The sequence below is a fragment of the Rhinolophus ferrumequinum genome, chromosome 23, assembly GCF_004115265.2.
Source record: "Rhinolophus ferrumequinum isolate MPI-CBG mRhiFer1 chromosome 23, mRhiFer1_v1.p, whole genome shotgun sequence".
In the NCBI taxonomy this organism is placed as follows: domain Eukaryota; kingdom Metazoa; phylum Chordata; class Mammalia; order Chiroptera; family Rhinolophidae; genus Rhinolophus; species Rhinolophus ferrumequinum.
This window is the reverse complement of record NC_046306.1, coordinates 6,267,177-6,293,368: the sequence shown is the minus strand read 5'-3', so window position 1 is coordinate 6,293,368 and position 26,192 is coordinate 6,267,177. Positions and strand designations below refer to the sequence as shown.

The following is a 26,192-nucleotide window of genomic DNA, read 5'->3' as shown; positions in this document are numbered from 1 at the left end:
AGGTTTCTTCACTACAAAAATAGTAATTGTGTATTAAAATACATGATTCAGGAGTGGAAAGTTAAGGTAAATACGAGGTATACTTACTAATGAAATTCACAAATTTGGCCCCTCTTCCCCTCGGTATGGCAATATGTTTTTCATGGTTTTTGGTATTGGGCAGTCCATGTATTTTCTCTTTTCATGAACATGTGTAAAAGCACATGGTTAACACTTCTTTTCCCCCAAGGCTCTGGCTATTCTCATCGTGGGAAAATAGTACTCTTTTGACTATGGAGAAGAAAGAGGACAAGCGATGAATACTTTCTAAAACTCCCCAAATCCAGTTCATGAGCAGATAGTTTTGGCTCTGTGTTCAGTGCATAGAGACTCCCAATACACTGCACAACTCCTGTTGGTTCCGCTGTGGTCCTGGCCACTGGGCTACCTAATTCTCAGTCCTCTAGCGTCTACTCAAAACACCTATCTCACGTTGTGATACTCCAGCTCAAAACCCTCAGCCAAGTCCTTATATTGGCCTACACACTCCCGTGGTTGGACCCCCTGTGGCCTGTTTAATCTCGTCTGCTCAATCCCCTCCCGCCCCATTACTCTGCTGCAGGTACTCTGGGCTCATTTTCCCTAGGACATGTTAAGCACATTCCTACCTTTGAACTTGTTTTTCCCTTTCCTTGGAATGCTCTCCCCCTAAATATCCACATAGCTCAGGTTGTTGCTTAAATACCTCCCCTGAGGCCATTTCTTGACCCCATTATTTAAAATGGAATCTTTGACACCCACCCCACCCCCCAACTCCCTTTGTTTTTCTCTTTAGCATTTATCACTAAGTACATATGTACTTGGTTTCCTATAGTCTTCGCCACACAATCACCATAAACTAAGGTCCACAAGGGCAGAGATTTTTTTTTTTTTCCGGGGAGAGGCATGGTTCACTATTAGTTATCAGTGCCTAACACATAGTAGACACTTCTTACACTATTGATTGAAAAGCAATACATATTATCAACAGAAGACATGGAATACATACAGATGTCTTTTATATGTCATACTTTTATTTACTTACCAGAAGAAATACGTCCTTGAGACCTCTGAAGCCAGGAAAAGGAATTTTGATTTGGAGGCACTGGGGGACGGGGTGATGACGGGGCAGAGAAATCCAGGACTGGGAAGTTTCATGAGGACTAGACTCCAGTGTCAAAACCAAAGTGAATCGAAAGGTTTCCCCCTTGCATGTAAAACAAGTGAGGGGACATTGAGGACAAACTTGTCCCTTCCAGACTTCTACCTGCTGGCTTTGGTATTTAATATGCAAAGCTTTAAGGAACCTGGTGAAGCCACATTCTCTTTCATCTCTAAGAATCATTAACCAAAGTTCAAAGCATTAAAACGGGAGCATTGTCTACAGGGAGCCTCCAAGCCCTGGACGAGTTTCTGTAACTGATTCACTCCCCTTCCTCTTCTAGATCTGATACATTTAGGATTAATCTCCTGGGGGCATATCAAAAGCGAGACTCACTAGGAGATATGCCCTTTTTATCTAAATGCTGTGTAATTTATGAATCTTGATAATAAAATAACTGAGGTTGTAAGTAGGACATCGTGACCAGACTTCAGAGTGTTTCGACTATAAATCCATTTCCAAAAAAAAAATGAGGACCTGTCCATTATGCTTTTTGGTCAAGACGGAGATGATGGGACATATGCAGACATAGATCTCCTGTGGGAAATCCATAGCATTTATGAGAATACAGTGCTGCTTTCATTTGATTTTTAAAGGTGTTTTTAAAAGAAAAATGTCAGTTTTGCACAGCTAATTCGTTTTCGAGGTTTTAAAACCAGACACCGGCTGTAGAATTTTACAACTTGGTGCCTTCCTCACTGCAAATGGAGTGAAAGGTGCTCCCAGGCAAAACTTGGAAGATAAATATAGGAATAATGCACATACAGAACAATTCAGTTTTCAGGAAGCACCCCTCAAGGACCCACAGCTGTCAGAGACGGCTGTGAATTTGATTAACATTAACTGCAGCAATATTAAGACTCCAGTGACTTTAAGTATAGTTCCTCACCTTCTTGTTAAACATAAGTTCACTGTTTTCATTCAGGAAATCAAAGTTGCTCACACTCGCCAGGAGGGGTTGGGCATTTCTATGTGTAGTTTTACTTTTTTTGGAAATGAGTAAACCATTGGGAGGAAATCTAAGAGGAAGAAGACTTCCTGTTGCTTGAGGCCTAGGTAAATGGGGGTGCAGAAGCGCGTTTGCTGGACCGGAAGTTGGGAAACCAGCTTTCTAACCCTGGTGTTGCCACTATATGTGTCCTGCAAGTGGCTTAACTTCTGGGTAAAGGTGACCTCCAGGGCAAGTCATGTCTTAGCTTCTCCATCATCACACAGTGCTGACTCCATAGGATTCAATTCACCTTGGACCAGAAAGACGGCTCCAACAAGTCCTCTAATAATAGCATTTCCCAAAATATGCACTAGGGAGTGTGGGAAAGGAAAGTTCTGGGTGGACCAGTGTTCTGTGGTCAAGGAAGTTTGGGAACTGCAACCTTTTCATCCTCGTTCTTGAGATTCCTAACCCACTGTAGCTCATCATGGCTTGCAGTCCTGTAGTTCAGAAACCTGAGTAACTTTAAGTCAGCTTTTTCAAAACTGACTGGGCCACAGAGCTATCATTTTTCTTTTTTTTTTAAATCACATATTCCATGGGTAGCTACATTTAATTCTAAGGAATATACACAGTTTTGTAGATGCTGCTTTTGTATGCTACCTGGTTCATGAAATGTGCACTTGCCCCACTGTTATTTCAACAGTGAGCAACTAGGATGGATTAATCATTCCTATTTCACTGAAACCATCGAGTCAACTTGTGTATCACGTGAATAAATGTGAACGTATTTGCAAAATGGGAGACTCTGTAACTGTAAGGAATGATTGCCGTTATTATTTTTGTCATCCTGCCCAGCTCCTTTAGGCTTATTTGTTCTGTCATTCTATCCTTTCTTAGTGACTAGGTCACTCGTGCATCTCCCAAGCTCAGTAACAGACCTTGTTCTTGGTTTCTGCAAAAATAGGATTCCAGGTTCCTCATAGTGAGCTAATGTCCTAAAAATTATTTCTCTGGAATTTCTGCCAACTTATCTCGTGTGTGTGTGTGTGTGTGTGTGTGTGTGTGTGTGTGTGTTTGTATGTGTGTGTGTGTGTCATAACTTTTTCCAGTGATGCACTCTTTTTGATGTAGTTTCTCCCTCATCTAGAACATTTCCTCTTCTGGTGTGGCTGTCTACAATACGTCTTTTCAAAATCTTAACATATGTCATAGTCTCTTCTTTCGGTACTTTCAGTACTTTGAAGTCATCCTCTCCAAGAAACTGTCCACCAGGCCCTGTTCCAGAAGTTGCCCTCATGTGTGCCAATGAGGACATGTCTCTTCACATCTCCATAAATTAAATTATAGCTATTACTCCGATGCTTTTCCCAAATGCTAAACGCTCCATGCTGATATTTCTAAGGCAGAGGTAGAGTGGGGAGAAGGCGTGAATGAATGGTAGTACCCAGACCAGATTTTTCTGATCTAAGTACTTTTACTAATAAGGAGGTATATTGGTATGCACCAGTGTGCCAAAGGCTCCGAAAGTATCTTCGAGACTGAATTAACTATTTTTCCTACCCGAGCTTGGTTCCGTGCTGGGGTTCTCTGTCGCACTGTACGGCACCAGCATCGATTCTCTGTTCAAGTCTGCAGCCAAGGCGTGGTCCATGCCCCTCCCTCTTCGTTAGCCCCTCCCTTGACCCGTCCATCACCAGGTTTACGCATGTTCTCCCCTCATTGATACCCTTCCTTCTCTGGTCCATGTGGCAGACATTTATCGATCCCTCCAAATCTCTGCTGTGTCTTCACCTTCCGTGTGATTCTTTCCGACTTAGCCAGAGTTAGTCCATTTGCTGGACCCTTTCTGCACAGATGCCCTGGTCATGCTGCAAGTAGTGATTTCCTTTCACGTTGGTGGCTGATTCTGTGTGATTGGTACTGACCCCTTAGTAATACCCCTTCTTCCTTGGTGATGGACAGCTGATTTTTAGTTGGACACAAGGCTACCTGTGTAGTGGATAGGTCATTGCGATTTTAATTTGCATTCCTTAATGGCTTATGATATTAAATATATTCATGCATTTATTTGCCATCTCTGTCTTTTTCTATGAAATAGCTCCATGTATTTTACCCATTTATTTTTAACCGGATTTTTTTTTCTTTAACTATTGAGTTAGGTGGGTTGTTTTTTGTTTTTGTTTGTTTTTTAATATAGTCAAGATAGTTGTCCTTTGTCAGATAATGTGGTTGCAAATATTTTCTTCCATTCCATAGCTTATCTTTTCATCCCCTTAACAGGGTTTTTCTTTTGCAGAACAACTTTTAATTGTGATGTGGTCCAGTGTTTGAATTTTTACTTTTGTGGGTCATGCTTTTAATGTCAAGTCTCAGAACTCTGCCTGGCCTTGGATCCTGAATATTTTCTCCTTGTTTTGTTATTATTTTTTTAATTCTAAAAGTTTTATAGTTTTAAGTTTTACATTTAAGTCAGTTCATGATTCATTTGGAATTTTCTTTTTGTATAAGGTGTGAGATGTGGGTTGAATTTCATATTTTTCTTTTTTTACCTATGGATGTCCAATACCATTTGTTGAACAAAGTTATTCTTTCCTGATTGAATTGCTTTTGCACTTTTGTCAAAAATTATTTAGGAATATAAGCATTGGTCCATGTCTAGATTCTCTATTCTTTTCCATTGAGCTATGTATATCTCTGCTAATACTATGCTCTCTTGGTGACTGTTGACACAATCCTTAATATTAGGATGACTGATACCTTCCACTTTATTCTCTTTATTCTCAACTAAGGTTGTCTTAGTTATTCTTGTGCCTTTCCATAAAATTCTAAAATAAGCTTGTCTATGTCTACAGAAAACCTATGTTAGGATTTTGAAAAGAATTACATTAAACCTATAGATCAAATTGTTGGAGAATTGACATCTTTCCTATGTTGAGTCTTTCAGTTCATGAACATGGTATGTCACTCCATTTATTTCAAATCCTCCTTGATTTCTTTTATCAGCATTTGTAATGTTTAACCTCCATCTCCTACATGTTTTGTTAAGGTTATACATCATTATTTCATTTAATTTGGATTAAATTTAAAGCCCTTTTGAATTAAGTACTTGCATAAGTCGTTTTTGGCCTATAGCCTAATAAAGCAGCCATGTAGTTTAAACGATTGTTTTCTACCCCATAATTATATGACTAATCATTTGAAATGATTAGTTTCCCTTGCATTTCGGAAGGAGCTTCAGTTTTTCAGAGGTTTCTGAAAATTTAATCTGTTTGCTCTGTCACTGGTCTATTTGTTTGACAAGGTTATATTTTTAAGAAACACACCTGTAGCAAAATAAGAAGAACAAGACAAAAACAAACTTTACTCACAAAGTTCATTGATTGCAAATACCTCTTTCTCCCCATTCACACTTATTTCTTCCACGAATTTCTTAAGAACATATAGATCTAGGACTTGGTCTATGTGATTTCACATTTGTGTGTATGTGGAAACACTTCATTATCATCCAAGTACACACAGAAGTTCTCTGTCAATGCTGTCAAAAGAAAAAGGATGGGTTTTCTCAAGTTAGTGAAAAATTAGTCAGTGGTTTTGAGTGCGAGTGAAATCACAGAATATTGTTTGCCAAGTGAGTTACTAGTCAAAGAATTGATGAAGGATAGAGATCACTTACCTCCCTTGAAATTATTTTGCAGATTTCTTCCTCTTTTTTCTTCACTCTTCTTAAGTTTTAAATTATGAATATCGTATATGTTTCTCATAGTCTATTTAAGCAATTCAGACGTATAAGAAGTAAAATGAAAGAAAATAATCCTGTCTTGGACCTTTGTCCTGGTCGTCAGAAAAAAAGGCTAATAGATTAATGTGTACTTTTCAGACGCTTTTCTCTGTCTGTACAAATAGAAACATGTATATAGATCCTATTTTTAGAGCAAGGATGGAGTAATTAATTACATATCGTACGTACTGTGTTTGAGGAGACCATAATTACAGATTTCCCCAGGACACTCTTGGTGAGTCTGTAGTTCTTGCATAACTTTTAGTAGCAATTGCTTTCATATTCAGAATATTATGGTTTATGAGATAAATTAAATGGTTACATTAATTATACCAGTCCCCTTTCCCGTCACATTTTGACTGTAGGTCTGAGTCAATAATTAGTGGCTCATTAATTACACCTTATTAATTTAACAGTTCTAGAGTACTCTTTAATATTGACATACTGTAATCTGTTTAAAAATACCCAAATTGGTGGACAAAAAGTTCTCCTTTTTTTTTTTAAGGTTTCCATTTTTTTGGTAACACAAATTTTATTATGGTGAGAAAAACGTGTGCATCTGTCTTTATGTGCTCATGTTAATCTTTTTGGAAGAAAAAGTCTTAGAAGTGAGATTGTCAGGTAATACCCCACACCTTTCAAATTTTTGTAACTACTGCCAAACTGTGTCCAGATAGATTATACAAAATCACACCCCCACTGACAGCTTAGGAAAGAACCCTTCTCCCCAGATTCCACACTCTGTATAAGTTTCAGATGCAAACTTTTCAGTTTAAGCACTTTTTTTTGGTGCGTGTGGCTTTTTATTTTTAAGGAAGACACAATGAATGGATTGTTTAAGTTATTTTCCATGTATAAATAAGGATCCAATTTTCAGGGAGACAGTTTAGATTTATAACTCAGACAGGCACTTGTCCAGTTTATTTTAAGTGACCACGGGCATGTAGATATTTTTGGAAAGAATGAAACCATCTATATGGGGGTTGGGATACAACCGTCTAGACTGGTTCTTTCTTAAGAAATATTTCATAAAATGTTTGCTTAACCTGCTGTGTTCAGGGTCCTGAAGGGACACTTGTGGAGAGAAATGCTTTGTGCTGACAGTATTTGATTAGAACTGAGCGTGTCTCTTATGTGCCTGACCCTGCTTTACTGGCACTGTGTCTTAAAACCATTTGTGCTTTTCTTAGGAAACAGTATGAAAAAGTTGAAAAGTTTGGAACGTGTTATAAGAAGTCTTGGCAATTTTTAATAGAAATGTTTATTACTATATTTAGGATATTCTGAAATTTCAACACACAATAATAATAATGTACAAACAAGTGTTACCACAAAAACAATAGTAATAAGAGTAGTGTAATTGATTATTTTATTAACACTTGAGAAAACATGATGGACCCCAAAATATTTCTTTTCATATTACTTTTATTTTCAAAGACACCTACAAAAGTTAAAGGGGCTTATGCCTCTTCATTTTCAGTAGGATAATGACTTTATTTTTTTTACTTTTTATTTTTTTTTTTAGAATAAAGCAATTTGAAGCTTCTGCAGAGGTTTGCGATTTGCATATACAAAGTGAATTGCTCACTTAATTCATTCAGTCCCACAGGGGGAAAAATAATTAGGATACAGCCTACAAAAGCAAGGCAGCAAATTGCATTTTAGGTAGCTGTCTCGTTTTCACTCTGTAAACATAAATAAATCATCATTTGCACATTACTAGCAGCAAAAGAAATGGAAACATTGGAAATCAAATCCTTGTTTTCCTAAATGGATTCTGACGTTGCACTACACCCCAACGTAGTTAAAATCCTCACGCAATGGCTACTAATTGCATAATTTTGACAGGACTATACCAGTTCCTAAAGGGAATGTACTTTTCAAAATCCGATTGTATTTATCTTCTCTTGAAACATCAGAAGAAATTTCAACAGTCTTCCCATCTAGTGACAAAATAATCCATTTGGAACATTGAGTGGTGTAATTTGTAATTGTTTTCCAAGTTGTTAATGCAAAACTGTATAGGTAGCAAATTAAACTTTTAAGGTATGGCCACTTTGTTAATCTCTGGCTATTAAACATTTATTTCAGATAGTAAACATTTATTACTATCACTTATGATGAATAAGACATCTGGAATATGGCTTTAAAAGCCAAAATAATTTGGCAGTCCTTATTTGGGAATTCCTAATTGGAGAACATTTATCAGGAGTTTAGGAGAGTGTTGAATGTTTTTTTTTCCTTTGATGGAGTCATAATACTTGGTGTTGTTGACAATTAGAAAACTAGAAAGCAGGAACTGCATAGTAATTAAATAACTCTTAAGTTTCTCCCTGTGTTTTCACTCCTCCCATTCTAACCTAAATTTGTTTAAGTCCTAATCTGCTCATTGCCTGGTTGTCTCTTTCTCTGCCTCTCTAAACCCTCCTTCCCACAGTTAACGCCACCACGTTCGGCCAAGCCTGCTGCTCGCTGCTCAAGCCAGGGGGCGCCATTCTCATCCATTCCATGTAAATGGCACACTGTAGTTGCAGGACGCGTCCACCTTCTTCATTCTCTACTTTTACCGTAACAAGGTTTCTCAGCCTAAGCACTGCTTTGGTTGTGGGGGGCTATCCTGTGCATTGTGGGATGTTTAGCAGTATTTCTGGCCTCCACCCACTAGATGCCAGTAGTACCCTCCCAGTTTGGACAACCAGAAATGCCTCCAGACATTGCTCAATGTTTTCCCAATGGGGAGGAGAAGAGTGCAGAAATCTCTCCCAAATTGCGAACCACTGGCCTACAAAATAATTTTTCCACTACACAGCTTTGACCCTTCCATTCATCTGCTTAGAATCTTTTAATACACGCTTTTCAGACTTCCTGATTCACACCTGCCCTTTATTAGGAGCTAAGCCTTGGTCCAGCTGCTCTAGCTTCATGCTTTGTGTTTTCCCCTGCCGCCCTCCTCACCATCAGTCTTCCCTGTGTTTCTATCATACCAAATTGTGGTTTCATGAATGTACATATGTAGTTTCTTTTGCCTACAAATTCGTTCTTCCTGTCTTTGTCTCGTAAACCCTTGCTCATCCGTCATGATCCCCCTTAGGAAAAACAAGGCCTCACTCGAGAATGATGGCCTCTCCGATCCTTTGCTGTATCATTTGGTGGCATTTGGTGGGTTAGTAAAGAGCAGTCAGGCTATCTGTGTTTGGATCCAGGCTCACCTGTTTGCCAGGTGTGTGAGCAAATGAACCCCTGGAGGCCTCAGCACTCTTACATGTCCAATGGGAATAGAACGGAGCCAACTAGTTAGAAATGTTGTGAAAAAAATTAAAGAACACAATTGATATGGAGAGTATGGAACCCGATATCTGGTACCTGAGGAAGAGTCCACCTGCCTGGAGTCAAATCCTGCCTCTGCCTCCGTTTGGAAATGGTCCACCCCTGGGCACGTTAATGACTTGCCTGTAGTCCATCTCCTTGTCATTACAATGGACGTGATGATAATATTTGCGACAGGAGGTAGAGTTTCCACTTAGCATGCGCTTATTGGGAATGTGCCTTCATGGCTCCAGACATATAGCAGAGACCAAAGCAGGTGACTCCCGATCCCATCCCTGCTCTAACGGGGAGGATACAGACAGAAAGGAAATATGTAAGGAAAGTATATAGTGTGTTGGTGTGACTGACAAATGCCAAGGAGGAAATGAAAGCAGGGAAAAGGGGAGGGGAGTACAGAATGGGAGTGTTACAATTTTAAACAATCAGAGACAGTGTCACAGAGGAGGGATGATGTGCATAGGTAAGGACAGGGCCGTCAAGAAGGAGAGTGTTTCTGGGCAAAATGGAGCAAGCTCAGTGTTCTTGCTTGGTCGCACCAAACAGACCTCATACATGAGATGGACTTGGGTTGGGCTTTGAGGATAAGGAAGAAAATAAGTTGTACACTGCCTTTCTTTCAGTGGAGTTGTGTCTGCTCCATGTAATGACCTCCAGTATCACAATAGGCTGTGTTTGCAGAGAGGTGTATAGGAACACTCTGGAAGTTCCAAAGAACTGTCCACTAGATGAACTATCCACTGTCCTCTGTGGAGACGTCAGTGTGTAGCTTGTTTTCTTCCCATTTACGGAAAGAAATCTGTTTCCCTTAGAGGAACTCAGGGTGTGTGGGAAGAAAACACACAGTTGGACTACATCTTGAGAAAAATGAATCAAAGTTTGTTAAGACTGATTTTTGGGCAGTGCCATCCAACATCACTGTGCTTTTTGGAGCCAAAAAGCACACCCCCAGCAAGGTAGCCTCCTGGCATTTCCGCATTGGTACAGGAAGGTCGCCCTCATCATCTGCCTCGAGTCTCTGTTGAAGGAAGGATGCCTTCTGCAAGGGGAGGATTTGAGGCCCCAATAAGATACCATGCAGGTGCCACCACCCTTCTCATCAGGCTCTACAAGTGTAACCTAAGTGGACCCCGGAAGTCACCAGTGCGTGGTTTTCTTCAGATCCTAAATAACTACAATTAGAACTTGGAGTTGTGATAACAGCTAGCTGGCTGTCCCTGCTGAAATGCCCATGAAGAGACTGATGATAGTGTCAAGTGACAAATGGCACGGTTCCCTTCTCGAGTAAACTGCCCGATGGTGTACAACAGCTCACTAGTTGACGAATCTAAGTTAAACACTGAGAATAAGGACGCCCCAATGTATAAGGAGTGGATGGTGGGCGCTTGTATCGGCTAAACGTACAGAGTGAGTTCTCGGTAGTTGAACTTCCTCACCTGATTCAATGCAGTAGTTGTACATTTTGAACTAATAAATGAATAAGAATGGTAATGTCATGCTCTGTGTTTCCAGATGACTTTAATAAAAAGTAATTTAGGGATGGGAATAGTAACAGCAAACTCTGTCAATATTTATCTTGCCTCTGGTAATCATAGATATATATTTGGGCTTAGGTTGACAAACCAGTTGGATGAAAAAGAATAGTATTTTGATGCACAGAAAGAGTCCTCAGTGGATGCTAAGACAATTCCCTGGAAAGTAGTTGGGGAACAGGATATTCCCATGATGCCCAAGTATCACCCAACTGTAAATACAAATAGAACACTTGCTATTTTACTATAGAGAGAAGTGGCGGCTGCCTCCAAGTGATCAGACTGAAGCTCATCAATGGAGGGATTTTCTGACATTATGTGCCTTCTGCTAAGATGCAGTGTGAAGCCCACAACATTTTTACAAAGTGTTGTTAACGAAATGTTATCTGAATCTTATCAAGCCTTTAGACCTGACTTCCATTTCAGAAGAAGTACAGGGGATAGAAAAACTGTGGGAAAACAAACACATCTAGAACATGGAACATTATACGAGAAAACAGACATGATCTTTTCAAAATTATAGTCTCATTTACATAATCTGCGGTGTCTTCTGAATGAAAAAGAGCCTCAGGTATAAGGAGAAATACAGTGCATGCACCTTCGTTGGATCCTGGATTGGGTGATGGTAGAGAGGGTGTGGGCACAGCTCTGAAAGACATTTTGGGGATCTTTAGGGACCTTTGAATATGGGATAGAAATTCGATGATATAAGGAGTTCTTGCCTAGTTTCTTAGTTGTGAAAATACCATTAAGGTGATGTGGGAGACCCTTGCTATTTATAAAAAATATTTGCTAAAGTTGTAGGGATGATGTGTGTCTATGCCTGACATTTTCTTTCAAATAATTCAATCAAAACCAAATGTGTACGCACGTGTACATACCTGGACACCCACACAAGCATTCTTACACTGGGGGTGCCAAAAAATTAAAAAAGAAAACAAAAAGAAAAGATAAAAATGAATACACATGACTTGTATTCATCTTTTGTTATTGATCGTATATTGAGTATTACAATTTAAATACAATTTTTTCCATTCTTAAAATGTGTATACATTTTTGGCACCCTCTGTATTTATATGTATAGAGAGATAAGGCCAATGAAATAAAGGTGACAAAATGTTAATAATTGGCGATTCGAGGTTCTTGGTGTACTTTGTACGGTCATCCCTCAGGGGATTCCTTCCAACGCGCCCCCCCCATGCCAAAATCCATGGAAGTCCCTTACGTAAAATGATGTCGTAGGCTATTACACTTTCAGCTTTTCTGTGGTTGAAAATCTTCAAAATAAAATTTCAGAAAAGAAAATGAACACAGAATTCCTGGAGCAAAAGGCAGAAGGCAGAAAAAACCAAAACAAACAAACAAAAACACCTAACTTTTTTTTTTTTAAATGATGGATAAAGGAGTTAGGAAAAATAAGAGGACTGAAGTAATTCCCAAATGTGAAGCATAAGAATTAATTTAGATTGATTTAACACCTGTATCAAAAGACAGTGGCTTAGATTGGATAATGTAGTAGTCCAACTCTCTGTTTCTTAACATCAAATAATATGTTTCTACAAAAGATATATCTAAAATGAAAGCAAATAAAAAATGAAAAACAAAGTGGTCACCCACACAACAGACTACTACACCGAACCCAAAACTTATATACACTACTGTGTGGGTGAATCTCAGACTTGGTACTGGGTGAAAGAATTGACACAGAAAAATACATACAATAATGATTCAATTTATACAAAGGTGTTTTTGTTTTGTTTTGTTTTTAAGTGTTTTTCCTGGACCCATCAGCTCCAAGTCAAGTAGTTGTTTCAATCTAGTTGTGGAGGGCGCAGCTCACAGTGGCCCATGTGGGGATCCACCTGGCAACCTTGTTGTTAAGAGCACCGCGCTCTGACCGACAGAGCTAATTGGCTGTCCATATACAAAGGTTATTAAAAGAACTAACCACTGGTGATGAATGTCAGAGTAGTGGTTCTATATGTGGGCCTTACTGACCCAGTAAGTGGTGGTATTGACAGAGATTTCTTATTTGGATGGTGGCTACATAGGCTTGTACACAGGTAAAGATTCACTGGACTGTAGTCTTGAGATTTCTGTCCTTTCCTGTATGTTCTTGATCCTGAGTACCTGATATTTAGATTCCTGTGCTCGGTGTCCCAAGAAGAATTTCACTACAGCAGCAGCCTGGGATGTAAACCAGGTGCCATAGTATGTACCCAGCTCAGCAAATAGTTTTTGAAAAGATGAGTTTTTCTTCAGCATTTTTTTTTTTTTAGGATACAAATATTTTTAAAGTTCTTTTTTTTTTTTTTTAAGATTTTATTGGGGAAGGGGAACAGGACTTTATTGGGGAACAGTGTGCACTTCCAGGTCTTTTTTCCAAGTCAAGTTGTTGTCCTTTCAGTCTTAGTTGTGGAGGGTGCAGCTCAGCTCCAGGTCCGGTTGCCGTTTTCTAGTTGCAGGGGGCACAACCCACCATCCCTTGCGGGAGTCGAACTCGCAACCTTGTGGTTGAGAGGACGCGCTCCAACCAACTGAGCCATCCGGGAGCTCAGTGGCCACTCAGCTCAAGGTGCTGCTTTCAATCTTAGTTGCAGGGGGCACAGCCCACCATCCCTTGCGGGACTCGAGGAGTTGAACTGGCAACCTTGTGGTTGAGAGCCCACTGGCCCATGTGGGAATCGAACCGGCAGCCCTTGGAGTTAGGAGCACGGAGCTCCAACTGCCTGAGCCACCGGGCCGGTCCTCTTCAGCATTTTAAGGTCCAAGTGGAAATGATGATTTTAGTTCCGATTGCCTTCTTTTGATTTGACAGATACTTTATTTTTATTTAGGAATTAAGATTGGCATTCCTTATTTTTCCCCCTCCCAGAAATAGCTTTTTATGGGTTTGTCTCCAAAACTCTTGTCATCTTTAGTTTTACTTGTCCGTTCATCTATTCAGCCAGTCATTTATTCATTGATTGATTTTTGGTATTTTTTAAGGAGGACATGTTTTGGAGAGTAGTGTTGGGGCAAACACATATATAAAAGCCAGAAGTTCTCGCGCTGAGTGTGGCCCCACCCTCCATTCCATCTGTGAAATCATAATGAAGTTTCTTCTCTGCTTCTCACTGTTCATTCTTGTAGTGGGTTTAATAATATACCATGGATGCTTGGTACCTGAGAATTTAGTATCACATTGTAACTACTGAGCATTCTGCGGTTCACTGAAGTGGGTGGGCTTCCTTCTGGAGAAGTGGATTCATACCTGTCACCATTGAGAAGACAAGTGGGTGGCATTCATTTCCTGCTGTCATTAATCTAGCTCAGGGGTGTCCAACTGCGGCCCGCAATCCATTGTTAATTGGCCCGCAGCAAATTCCAAAAATATATTAATTTACTTAAATAAACCAGGTGAGGCGATACGTACTTCACCTCGAGTGAGTGGCCCGGCTGTTTGTGTATTTTACCTAATATGGCCCTTGGTGAAAAACATTGAAAAAAGTTTGGACACCCCTGGTCTACCTTTACTTCAATATAATGAAACACTGTGTGAGACTTCCTTTGAAAAAAGTAAAAAACAAAAACAAACGATTCAGCTACTACAATAAAACTGACGACCAGTATCCCAGTGTGTTATGTATTTGACTAGGAAATCTGGTCTCTTTTGTACTAGAAGCAATATTGTTGTCATGTAGGGTGTTATGCGGGGTCTCAGCTCCTGCTCCCCACATAAGAACGCAGGACATGGTGAGGTGGAAAAGGAACACCCACGGAGCCATAGATGGGGGAGTCATACTGCTATAGTCTCGCTGGCGGCTGGGTTGGAGACACAGGAAGCAGGAGCCACACTATCCGCAACCTGCCGTCCACTTCTCTCTGCCAACCAACCCCACTTGCTAGCTGCAATCCGCCGTGCTAACTGCAATTCGCTCTTGCAGGCTCAGCCACCATCGTCTTGCTAGCCCCCATTTTGCTATTAGCGTAGCCACGGCAGTTATATTAGTGGCCAATGGCTCACTGGTTACAGCTGACGGCCAACTAGCCACAGCTGATGGCCATCCAATCACAGTTGATGGACGTTTACTACCCCTGTGAGCACCTTTCCATGTGAGGCCGAGAGCCTGGAAACTGCACTCCTGGCTCTGTCCCTACACTTGTTATACAGCAGGATTTGAGAGAAAAACTCTATGAAAATTCTTGGCCAAAAGGAAATCAAACAGAGGGTGTATTAGCCAGGTTCTGCTGTAGCAGCAATTCCACAATCTCAGGAGCTTATAGCAACACATTGATCTCCTGCCTTTGTTACGTGAGGGACCTGGGTTGGGCGTGAGTGTATCTGAGCACAGCTGGATTAATTTGACTCAGATGAGATCCATCTGTGCATTCAGAGACCTAAGAAGAAAGAGGGGAATGTTGTTCTAGATACAAAGCTGAAGGGGAGAGTGACTGACCTAATTATCCACGCATTGAAGTCGTCTTCGTGGGCACAGCAGATCAGCTCCCATTCTACGGGCTCAAGCAAGTTGCACGACCAAGTTCAAACTCATCAGGAAAGAGTCACGGGGCTGGGAGGGAATGGATGATGGTGAACAGATAATTCAATCTAGACTAGGAAAGGAAGTTTGCTCTGAGGTGCGGAATTTGCCTTTGGTTTGATATCAAATAACTCCGAATCCTAGCAGGAGAATCATTTTTGCCACACCTGATCTTTCCCGAATCTTTTCCAACCTCCATGCTCAGACACATACTTTATGCATCACAGAATTTCTTATTTAATGGTCATTATCATTTTACCAGTGGAATTTGCAAGGAGCCACTATCTTCCGTGAGTTTTGAATGACTCCAAAGATTGAATTGGCCCCAGGATGTACGAAATCAGATTAAACCTGAAGCTAACCTGGCCTTTGGAAAGTAAACACCCAATTTCTAGAGAAAATGAAGCATTTCAAAGGTCCTCATATTGACATTTTCAGTAAGCCACACATGTTTCTGGCCTTTGATAGTGTAGCTGGATTCAGTAGGCTTAAATATATCTCAAAAAAGGAAAAGGAAGGTAAGAAACTCAGGGATCACAGATTAATTTGAAAGAGTAACCAGCAGCCTATAGAAAATAAACAGAAGTTGTTTTGCTTATCTAACCTGGTCTGCTATTGTTTTAGCATGGAGATTATATACAAGGGTAGGTAAAAATATTGAAATGCTTTATATACCATTTTCAATCACAAAAGAACTGTTTCTCTTCTGCTAACTACCAGAACTCTTCTGTTAGTACTGAAAATTTATAACTGGATCTCACTTAAGACCTCTCTTGCAACCGTTCCTTTATCTCTTAAGTCATAATTCTCAGACATATTTTAGATTTTGGTTTGAAATGCTTTACTGTCTTTGTTAGGAAATGCATTTGTGAAATGGGCAAAAAAGGTGAAAGGAAAACCAATGGTCCTATGCAGATGGGTGAGCTTTGGGGTGTCAAATGGAAACCAAATCTTGACTAAGTTTCTATGGAAATCTACGGTCATGCTTCGGCCAACCAAATGAGAGTGGTTCTGGATGATTGTATGACCTTCACGGCCATTGGTTGTCAGCTGGATTGGTTTTCTTGCACATTTAATTGAAAATTTTGATGAATGAAGGAATGCACGCAAGGGAGATTCTTGGAGAGGGAATATGGTTCTACTACAGTTGTGTTTAAGTAGTTCTTTCCTTGAAGCTGTTTCACCTTGAAGACATTTTTACGTTTCATTTCTGAATCTACTATACATACAAAAACATCATAATACAGGTAGGTTATGGTATGTCCATTCTCTTGCACTGTGAGAAAAACACAGTCTATAACTGCAGAGGCTCAGGAGGGAGCTCTCCTAAAAAGTTCTGAGCTTGGCAAGAAATAGCTTCTAGCTCATCGGGACATAAGGAAAAGACAAGAAATTCCAACAGGAGGCGAACTGAAAGAGTTATTGCATGCGTATGGTCCTGAATGCTCATCCTTGAGGTAGGACCCCAAACAGTCACTTTTGATGGTCTCATACACTTAGGTAGCCCCCACTTCAAACAACACTCATGTTAAATGAGAATCTGAGACCTTCTCAAAGTTTGTGTTTGCGTCAAAAATGATTCTTTCGGGGCAAATTATTTCTTTAATAAATTTAAAAGGAATATTTAAAAATATGTCTTGTTTTGCTTTTCTCATTTACAACATGGAGTGATGGTGGAAATAAATATATCTTGTAAATGTTTCATGTGACTTGTATATATATCTGCAAATGTTAGTTCTGTAGTTATCACCAGCAAGTATTTTGAGGAACACGCATGGATTAGCGTGGATTGCAATTCTGAAAGTAAGGAGTGTGTGTGGGGGTGGGGGGTTGTGGGTGTGTGCACACAGGTGCTCACTGAGGTACAGGTCTGAGTTGGGGGCAGAAACTGTTGCTTTAGACACTGATGACCGTCCTTGGACATCTAAAACCTAACCTTGCTTTTCTGTGAACGCTCGCTCACCTCCCCTGACGGGGGTGTCAGATTGTTATTACCTAAACTAATTTCCAAAATGGGTAATTGTGTTCTGACTCATGCAATTCTCCCTACATTTCCTGACTTTTCAGGTGACTTATTCCTTCCCCTTTGCCCTTAATGGATGTGTAATGAAATGACATATTTCAGAGTCATTGCTGTGTTTCAGACTGGGGTAGTCTACTCTTATATAATGTCTCAGTAAAGGGTCAGAATAAAGCCTGGGGCTCTCAGGCCCTACTTGTACCCCACCCCACTACCCCCCACGCCACATTAGCATTTCATTCAGAGGGGGGAGGAGCGCAGGGTTCATTGTTTTCCTCACTCAAAACTTGGTTCTGCCCGATTTTAGCTGTGAACTTGGGCACACGACTTTGACCTTTCTTAGCCTCAGTTTCTTCATCTGGAAAATATTGATAATAATGTCTATCGCATTTGGTTTTTATGAAGATCAAATGAGACATACTGTTTAAGAATAGTCTAAGCACAGTGTGAGGTGTGTGGTGCAGGTTCACTAAAGGTTGACTCTCAAATGATTGTTTTTCATCGATTCAATCTATAAGTAAGTCATTAATAGGTGACTCATGTCTAGCTGGGAGGGAGCTGGAGAGATAAATGGATTAATTATAACAACAGATGATAGAATAAAGCTTCATGCAGCATATACAGGAGCACAAAGAAGGGAACAATCAATTTACACTGTCAGGGCAAGTTTCCCGTAGAAAGTGGACCTTAAAGGAAAAGGGGCATTTCCCTGGAGAAAAGAGGCAGGAGAGAAAGGCATTCAGCTTGGAGAAACACCATTCTGGTAAATTCGTAGGTGAGTTTGTTCTTTTGTTCGTCAAGTCTACGTATATTTATTGAGTGCCCATTTTGTGGCAGACTCAGTGTTAGGTTCAGGGCACACAGTGGTGAGCAAAAAATAAGCTGTACCACCTTATGGAACTTCCACCCTAGAGGCAAGACAGACACAAAGCATAACTCATACAGCCGTCAGAGGGCTGTGAGGGCAAGGATGTCCTCGGGTGGTAGAGCCTTGAGACTGATTAGATTGGGGGATGGGACTGAAGTAAGGAGAGAGTGGGGAAAGCTCTGTGCCAGGGGAATTATGGTCTCTCTGGGAACTGAAGAAAGGCCAGTGTGGTTGGGACATAGGACACGTGGTAAAGGTATCAGAGAGGAGACTGGTGAGATAGCTACCGGGAAGGCTACAGGAGGCCTTGATGGTCATTCCAAGGATTTGGGCTTTTGTCCCAAGTCCAAAGGGAAGTCATGGAAGTGTTGTGTTTTATGCATGGAAATGCTGAAATCAGACATGTGATTTGAAAAGATGGTCTGGATATTGTTTTCACCGTGAATTAATGGAGTTAAGATGGAAGTGGAACGACCAATGAGTAATTACGGCAAGATGATAGTGGCGTCTATTGGGGTAGTGGCACCAAAATAAATAAAACATAAACAGCTCCATCTGGTAAACTCTAATGGACCTGGTGTAGTTGGAGTATGAGATAGATAGTGTAAAACCACTAAAGAGATTGGTTTGGTTGGCCAATGGGAAATACTGGTGTTTTAGTCCATTTGGGCTGTTGATACAAAAATACCATAAACTGGGTAGTTTATAAACAACAGAAATTTATGTCTCACTGTTCTGGAGGCTGGAAAATCCAAGGTCATAACACCAGCAGATTCAGTGTCTGGTGAGAAGTTGCTTTTTGGTTCATAGAAAGCATTTTCTTGCTGTGTCCTCACAAGACAGAAGGGACACGGGAGCTCCCTGGGGTCTCTTTTATAAGGGCACTAATCCCATTCATGAAGGTGAGAGCTTCCCTGGCAAAGACCTGAGCACTTCCCAAAGGCCGTGCCTCTTACTACAGTCACCTTGGGGGGGAGAGGATTTTGACCTACGAGGAGGACGGACAATTAAGTTTGTGAACTTGTTGCAGCAACGTGGCTAACGTTGTTTTGATATCAGATGGATTATTCATTATGAATTTGTACCAACTAGACAAACAGTTAACCAAGTTTACTATTTAGGTGCTGAAAAGACTACATGAAAAAGTTAGACGACCTGAACTTTTCACCAACAATTCTTGGCTCTTGCATCACGACAATGCACCAGCTCACATAGCACGGTCTGTGAGGGAGTTTTTAGCCAATAAACAAATAACTGTATTGGAACATCCTCCCTACTCACCTGATCTGGCCCCCAATGACTTCTTTCTTTACCCGAAGATAAAGGAAATACTGAAAGGAAGACATTTTGATGACATTCAGGATATCAAGGGTAATACGACGACAGCTCTGATGGCCATTCCAGAAAAAGAGTTCCAAAATTGTTTTTAAGGGTGGACTAGGCGCTGGCGTCAGTGCATAGCTTCCCAAAGGGTGTACTTCAAAGGTGACAGTAGTGATATTCAGCAATGAGGTATGTGGCACTTTTTCTAGGATGATTTCGAGAACTTAATTGCCCGACCTCATATGAATCATGGGGGTGAGGGGCGGGGTACCAACATTTGGTCTATAGCAATTTTTATGATATTTCATGCTTAGAAATTTGTATTTATAGCCGATGGAGGTTAAGCAGTAGGGACATGAAATAACGAGGTGAGTGCTCGTGGAGTATATGTCCCTCCTCACCTACTCCTGGTGCCAGGCTTGTATTGAATTTAGAGAATAGATGGGAGAAATGGCAGGACGTTACTGAAGGCCCACGTCAGTGGGAGGCACATTTGTTTGTCTAACATAAAGGAGATACAGGAAGGGGAGGTTAAACTTGCCAGGGGAGAGAGTTATTTATCTTGTAAATACTCTACCCTGAAGCCACCTCGGCATTTTCTCATAGAGGACCCACTTATCACACCCCTCAAATGCAACAGGGGATCTGGACATAACTGAAAGAGGGACAGCCATCATGGAAACAGAACAAGCCAATATCCTGTGTGGGAGGGGAGGGGTTTATAAAAGTGTTAAAGGGACCAAGACACTGTGGGAGAGGGGAAGGAGAGACAGAATGCCTAATGGGGAAATCTTGTCATACTGAGCATAGGAACCAGGCGACACCATGCAATGTTCTCAGGCTCTAAAACAGAGGCTCCATAACCACTGAGAAGCTCGGAAGTCAGAGAGAGTGGGGCAGTGTCTCCCAAACCATCTCTCTGTGTTGGAATATAGGACTTGAACTCTGAATAGAGGGCATTTTTGAGAGTCCTGACACTCCATCTCTGGCTGGCAGAGGGTGAGATAATTTAGTTTTAGACTGGACCACCTTTCCCTTCCCTTCCTGGGGGTCAGCGTGTGTAAGATACGCTAGTTGCATTCCAAAGAGATGGAGCATTTGAAAGGCTGACCACAGTGATGGAGACACACAGGAGACCTACTGAGAATCTAGAGTCTTTGGTGGGTAAAAAAACCTCTAAAACACGCTTTTTACCTCTATGAAGTAGAGCCTGTGCTTACTATGCTTCAGGAAGTTGCAAAAGGAAAGGTAATTTGTTAACCTTCCTTGCTATGTAGTAAGGATAACACTGAAGTAATTCATAGCTGTTGCACACACACTTTTCAGTCAAGCTGTGTTCATCTGCGATGTGTCTCCTACTTCCATGCCTGCCCCTTGGTTTGGTGTTGCTGAGTAGAAGCATTCATTTGCGGAGTGTGAGCAAACTTCTAATTGTCCATATTTTAGGTCACGGAACTCAACAGTGTGAAGAATGTGGTTCGATTGCCGAGGAGCACCAAGAAACACGCTGTAGGGATTTATTTCAGCGATGACACCTCCAAGACCTTTGCTTGTGAATCAGGTTGGTGTGAGGCAGGGAGGGCTGTTGCTTTCAGCTTTTGAGTGGATGCCGGGCTTACAGGTGAATCTTTTGGACATTCCCACAGATCTTGAGGCTGATGAATGGTGCAAAGTACTCCAGATGGAGTGTGTGGGGACACGGGTCAATGACATCAGCCTTGGAGAGCCGGACTTACTGGCTACTGGGGTTGAGAGAGAACAGAGTGGTACGTAAAGAAAATTCTCTCCTTTGTTCTTCCATAGAGCTGTGTTGTCCCCGTGTCATAAAACATAAGATATCGTCCTTGAGTAAAATTTTCGAAATTATAAAAAATGTATAGAGAAGTAAAAGTAACCTTTCATGTCACCTAACACCGTGTGTTAATATTTCAGTGTATGTCTTTGTTTAAGATGTTTTCAATGCAGAATATGAATATACTTACATTAATGACATCAGCTAGAAACTTTGGGGAACCTGCTTTGTGCCAGTTTCTGTGGAAGATGCCTTAGATTTTTTAATTTCCCCAGCAGTGCTATGATACAGAACTGTTAACTTGCCCATTTTACAGATGAGGAAACTGAAGCTTAGAAGAGTAAAGATCTTCCTCCAATTCCAATAACTGTTATTTGATTCCTGAGTGTCCTCTTGGGCCTGTGTTTAGAATGTGCAGATTTTACAGCATAATGGGTTTTTGTCTCACTTTTTTCACTTAAACATTTTATTGAAAGCTTTCCAATGTTTTTAATAGAATCCGAACTTCATGAATGTTTCCATTCAAAACCCACCTAAATCTGAGATTGCTTTTTTTCTTTCCACTGAAACACTTGAGCCAACTCTTTTTGAGCTCAACACTCAACCTGGGAATAATACATAATTTCAAGTAATAATGACCAAAATATTCATGAACACTTCAGCAAAAATCAATGTTGGTTTACGGCACGAATCTGGAGGTGAGGAATCATTTCTTTGTCTCCAAATAACTGAGCCTGGTCACAGGGCAGGTTGGATGCCAGAGTTCTGCTTTAGCCTATGGATTTGACCCATGAATATAGATTATAACCGAGAGGTCATGATTGGCTTGTCTACAAACATGGCAGAGGCGGAACTGGACTGATCCTTTTCATGGACACATACTCTGTTGGTTGAAAAGTCCCTCGCTCCCCATGGAGCTATGTCTTCATGACACATTTACAGTTTGAATCTCTTTTGGATACACTGGTGAGCCCGACTCTTGTCTTCGTGGCAGTGTGATTGACAGAGACCTAGAAATGCAGGCTAATTTGAAGGAGCCTCTTTGGAGACTGGGAAATTCAGGCACAGAGAGGTCAAGCCATGGACCAGGGTTACACAACCAGATGCCAGGCTCCTCCTTTTGTGATTCACTAAGTCAGGCTGTGCCCGGGCTGAAGGACACATCCATTGTGCTAACTCATGGTCAGATGCACGTGAAGCCACATATAAGAGGAAATGATGACAGGGCTTGATTTTTTCTTTTCTTTTTTTTTTTTTTAAATCCAAAGTACTCAAGGTCAGCACTTATTTTTCACCAGTTAGTATTTGTGAAGCTGCATCCCGGCAGGGCTACAAACTGAATTCAAGAATTGGCTATGGCGAGGACTTACCTTTCCTATGCCTCAGTTTCCTTTCCTGTCAAATAGGAACAAGAATACCTCTGGTATATAAGTACTAGGGGTTATTCTGAAACTCTTTTAAGGCACTTTACAATATTCATTTGTCTGACTTCAATAATTGTAATGGAAGTGGTCACTCTCACCACTACTGCAGTTGTCATTCTTGAGCTCGGTGAGGGTAAGAGAACTTTTAAGCATATAAACTGCTAACGGTCTCTCTTACTTTTTACTTAAAGATCACAGACTTTCATAGTTGTTCCAGAACTCTCCAGGGGGAAATTTGCTCCATTAGAATACACTTTCAAAATAATAGTGACTTTCTAGCAGCAAATATTTGATGAAAAGGAGTTGGAAATAATTCAGAAAACTTGAATCATAGAACGCCATGAATACATTTCATAAACACAGTCTAGACACTCCTATTTACTAAATTCAACTAAAAAAGAAAATCTATGAAAATTCTAATGACTTCTTTACTATACAACAATTAAGTTAGAATGACAGTGTTATTAGTGCCACACTCTTTTGTCAGATGTAGGCAATCCCCCATAATGACAGATAGATTAAAATGTGTAGTAATAATATTTTTGTTCATATTTCACTTAAAGATTTTTGACTCTGTAACTTCTTAAATTAATGAATTTTCTAAAAATGTAATTGAAATACCATGATTGTCTCTTTGAGGATGAAGATTTGATTGCAGTAATAAGCCAAGAGCTTTGTTTAGAGTACTTAGTAAAATTTTAATCATCATTCAAACAAGCAAATTAATATTTTTTTCTGGTATTTGGCTGAAGACAGCTCATTCTTAAAACTAGTTCAAATATATCCGTTGGCATTTTCCCAAACTGTTGGTCTGTTAAATGCATGGTATTAATGTCGAGTTTTATTTAAATAATTTGGGAAATAGTTTTATTCATCTAGTTATGAACATTATAAGGTGATCAGTATATCGTTTAATTTCATTAAACCATGTGACCATTTTGCACCTGAATTTTGTGTGAACACAAAAGTGTGGGTGTAATTAATTTGTACGTGGCAGGAAAAAAAATTGTTTTTAAAGGTTTCATTGCTTTAGTTTTTTATTGCCATACAGATTTTTTTATTATGCAAATTTTAAAATTCTGAAAAGTGTCTTTGCTCATGTAAAGAGTGTGCAGTATATGTTGACAGCCAGATTGTATCACTACGCTGGGATTTAATATGGTCTTCATTTGCAAAATCATTTTCTGGAACTATTAATTTATGAGAAAGTTTTATCTTCCTGAATACTCAACCAAAAGCTAGAATATGAGCTTGAATTATTTTGAAATGCCTCTTTGTTCCTACGATGTCTTTGCTGTCCTATTCCTGGGGATTTTAGACTAACCTTTTGTTTTTCTCCCAGAGAGATTCAATGTGTATTTGATGCCATCTCCTAACTTAGATGTACATGGCGAATGTGCCTTGCAGATTACATATGAGCACATCTGTCTTTGGGACGTCCAGAATCCCAGAGTCAAACTCATCTCTTGGCCGCTAAGCGCCCTGCGGCGATATGGACGAGATGCTGCTTGGTTCACTTTTGAGGCAGGGAGGTGAGTTCCATGACTGTTTTTCCACATTTTTTGTTGTGTTTTGTTTTTCGTTTTCCCCAGGTGCTCATCGTTTTGAGGTCTGGGTTTACATATGAGATCCACCTCGCGGCACACTTCAGGAAATATATAGCATTGTGACTGTATAATGTAATGTTAGGCGCATTGTAAAAATACTCAAACATCAGACATGGTTTTCTTTCCCATGGACAATTCGAATGTTTCGTGAATACGATATGAATTTTCATTACGTGATTTGATTTCATACCACTACCTGAAGCGAAGTGAGGTAAAAATTTACCATTTACTGGGTCGCGTTGAACACAGAGGCTATCTTCTTGGTTCTGGGACAACGTCCACACCATTATTCTGCTTCTGTTTCCTCATCGGAGCTGACAGGTCATCAGTATGAGGGGCACTGACATTTTTTGAAGTTGCAGCTGGATGGTTTCCTTGTCTCCTTTTGGAAGTTAATCTGGGAGAGAGAAGATGGCACCAGTAATATTTGGGTTGATCATTACCTACAAAGAGAGTAGTCTAACCAGATCTCATTTTCCTTCTCCCCTACCCTTCCTCCCTTGGATTTAGGCTCTCTTTTTGGAAACACTGTGGATAAATTCTGTATTTTAGAAATTTAAATGACTAAATTTTAAGAAATACAAGTCCTTCTGCATATGGCCTGACATTATATCAAAATTGAAAATATTCAACTTGTGACTTAAATATTTTTGTTTTTGTAAAAGTGGACAGAAATAGGATATTTGTTATGAAGAGAGTAAAAACAGAAGGTCTAAACCCCTAGGACCCTAATTCACCTGAATACATGACAGTAATGCTTCACTCAAATTAATCTGTTAATTCCAAACAAAGCCCAGTTATTGAAAATTTGCTTTTCAGAAATGTGATGATTTTTATGTTCTTACAACCATCCTAGAAAGGTTTAAAATTCTTTTTTCCCATACAAGTGTCCTAGAACTGGTCTATCTATTTTCAGGCACTGAAAATATAAGTTCAAGCGTAGCATAATTTCAAGTGTGGCGTTAAGTGCTGCAAACAGGTGAGTTTATCTCCCAGAGAGTGCAGAAGTCGTCACGTTAGAAAATACATTCTTAATCTTCAGAGCAATGTGTTTCTTTCATCAGTCTTATTTATTATCCTTATGGGAAAATCTCTATATAGAAAATTAAGAATGTGTTTGGAAAGGTGAATATATTTCCCTGTTTAGGTCTCGGGAATTATTTATGTATTAATTGTAACCAGTGAAATCAAGGTATTAAAAATGTTTTATAATAGAAAGATTGACCATAAACCCGTATCATTCCCCACTTGTATTTCATATTGATGCCCAGGAGAATTCTGCATTGATCAGGACATTTTGGGCCCATTTCGGGCAGCACTCATTCAAGCATGAATATTTTTCAATTGTTCTTTGATTCACTATTTATAGGAAATTGTAATTGGAAAAGAGTATGGCTTTTTATCGTAATTTCTGAAGGCTAAAACCTTAGTAAACTTTTGTAGTATCTCATGACTACTTGAAACGGTTTTCTGGAATGATCTTAATCTTCCAGATTTTACTACGACTCACATCTTGCACAAGTTTAATTTATTCATATTGAAATCTAGTAGAATTGCTAAGGATGTAAGATTATTTTAAAGAGTTTGATATTTCTCCTACGTCATGTAGGAAACCATAGAGATTTTTAAGCATGTATATTTTGCGAGGGGTTGTGTGTGTGTGTGTGTGTGTAATGTAATGTAATAATGTTCCTGATTTGTAAACAACAGGATAGAGGGGCAGACGGGGGTGTGGAGACATACTGAAGTAGCTCAGGTAAGAGGAATGGTGGATCAAAAGTATGGACGTACTGAAGACATAAATTTCAGAAATGGTCTTTGACCAAAAGCCATGAAGTGCTGACTTGAAAAATGAGTTTTATTCCATGACTTTGGTTTCCTATAGTC

At 40.0% G+C, this 26,192-nt stretch overlaps 1 protein-coding gene across 2 annotated transcripts in view; it reads left to right on the top strand.

Moving 5' to 3' along the window:
• DOK5 (docking protein 5) overlaps window positions 1-26,192 on the top strand; it is a 126,012-nt gene that overhangs the window by 60,221 nt on the left and 39,599 nt on the right. For both annotated transcript variants that reach the window (XM_033094239.1, XM_033094241.1), the window contains exons 3-5: window positions 20,929-21,043; window positions 21,129-21,248; window positions 24,041-24,230. In XM_033094239.1, the coding sequence (XP_032950130.1) occupies window positions 20,929-21,043; window positions 21,129-21,248; window positions 24,041-24,230 (425 nt within the window). The remainder of the gene's footprint in view (window positions 1-20,928; window positions 21,044-21,128; window positions 21,249-24,040; window positions 24,231-26,192) is intronic.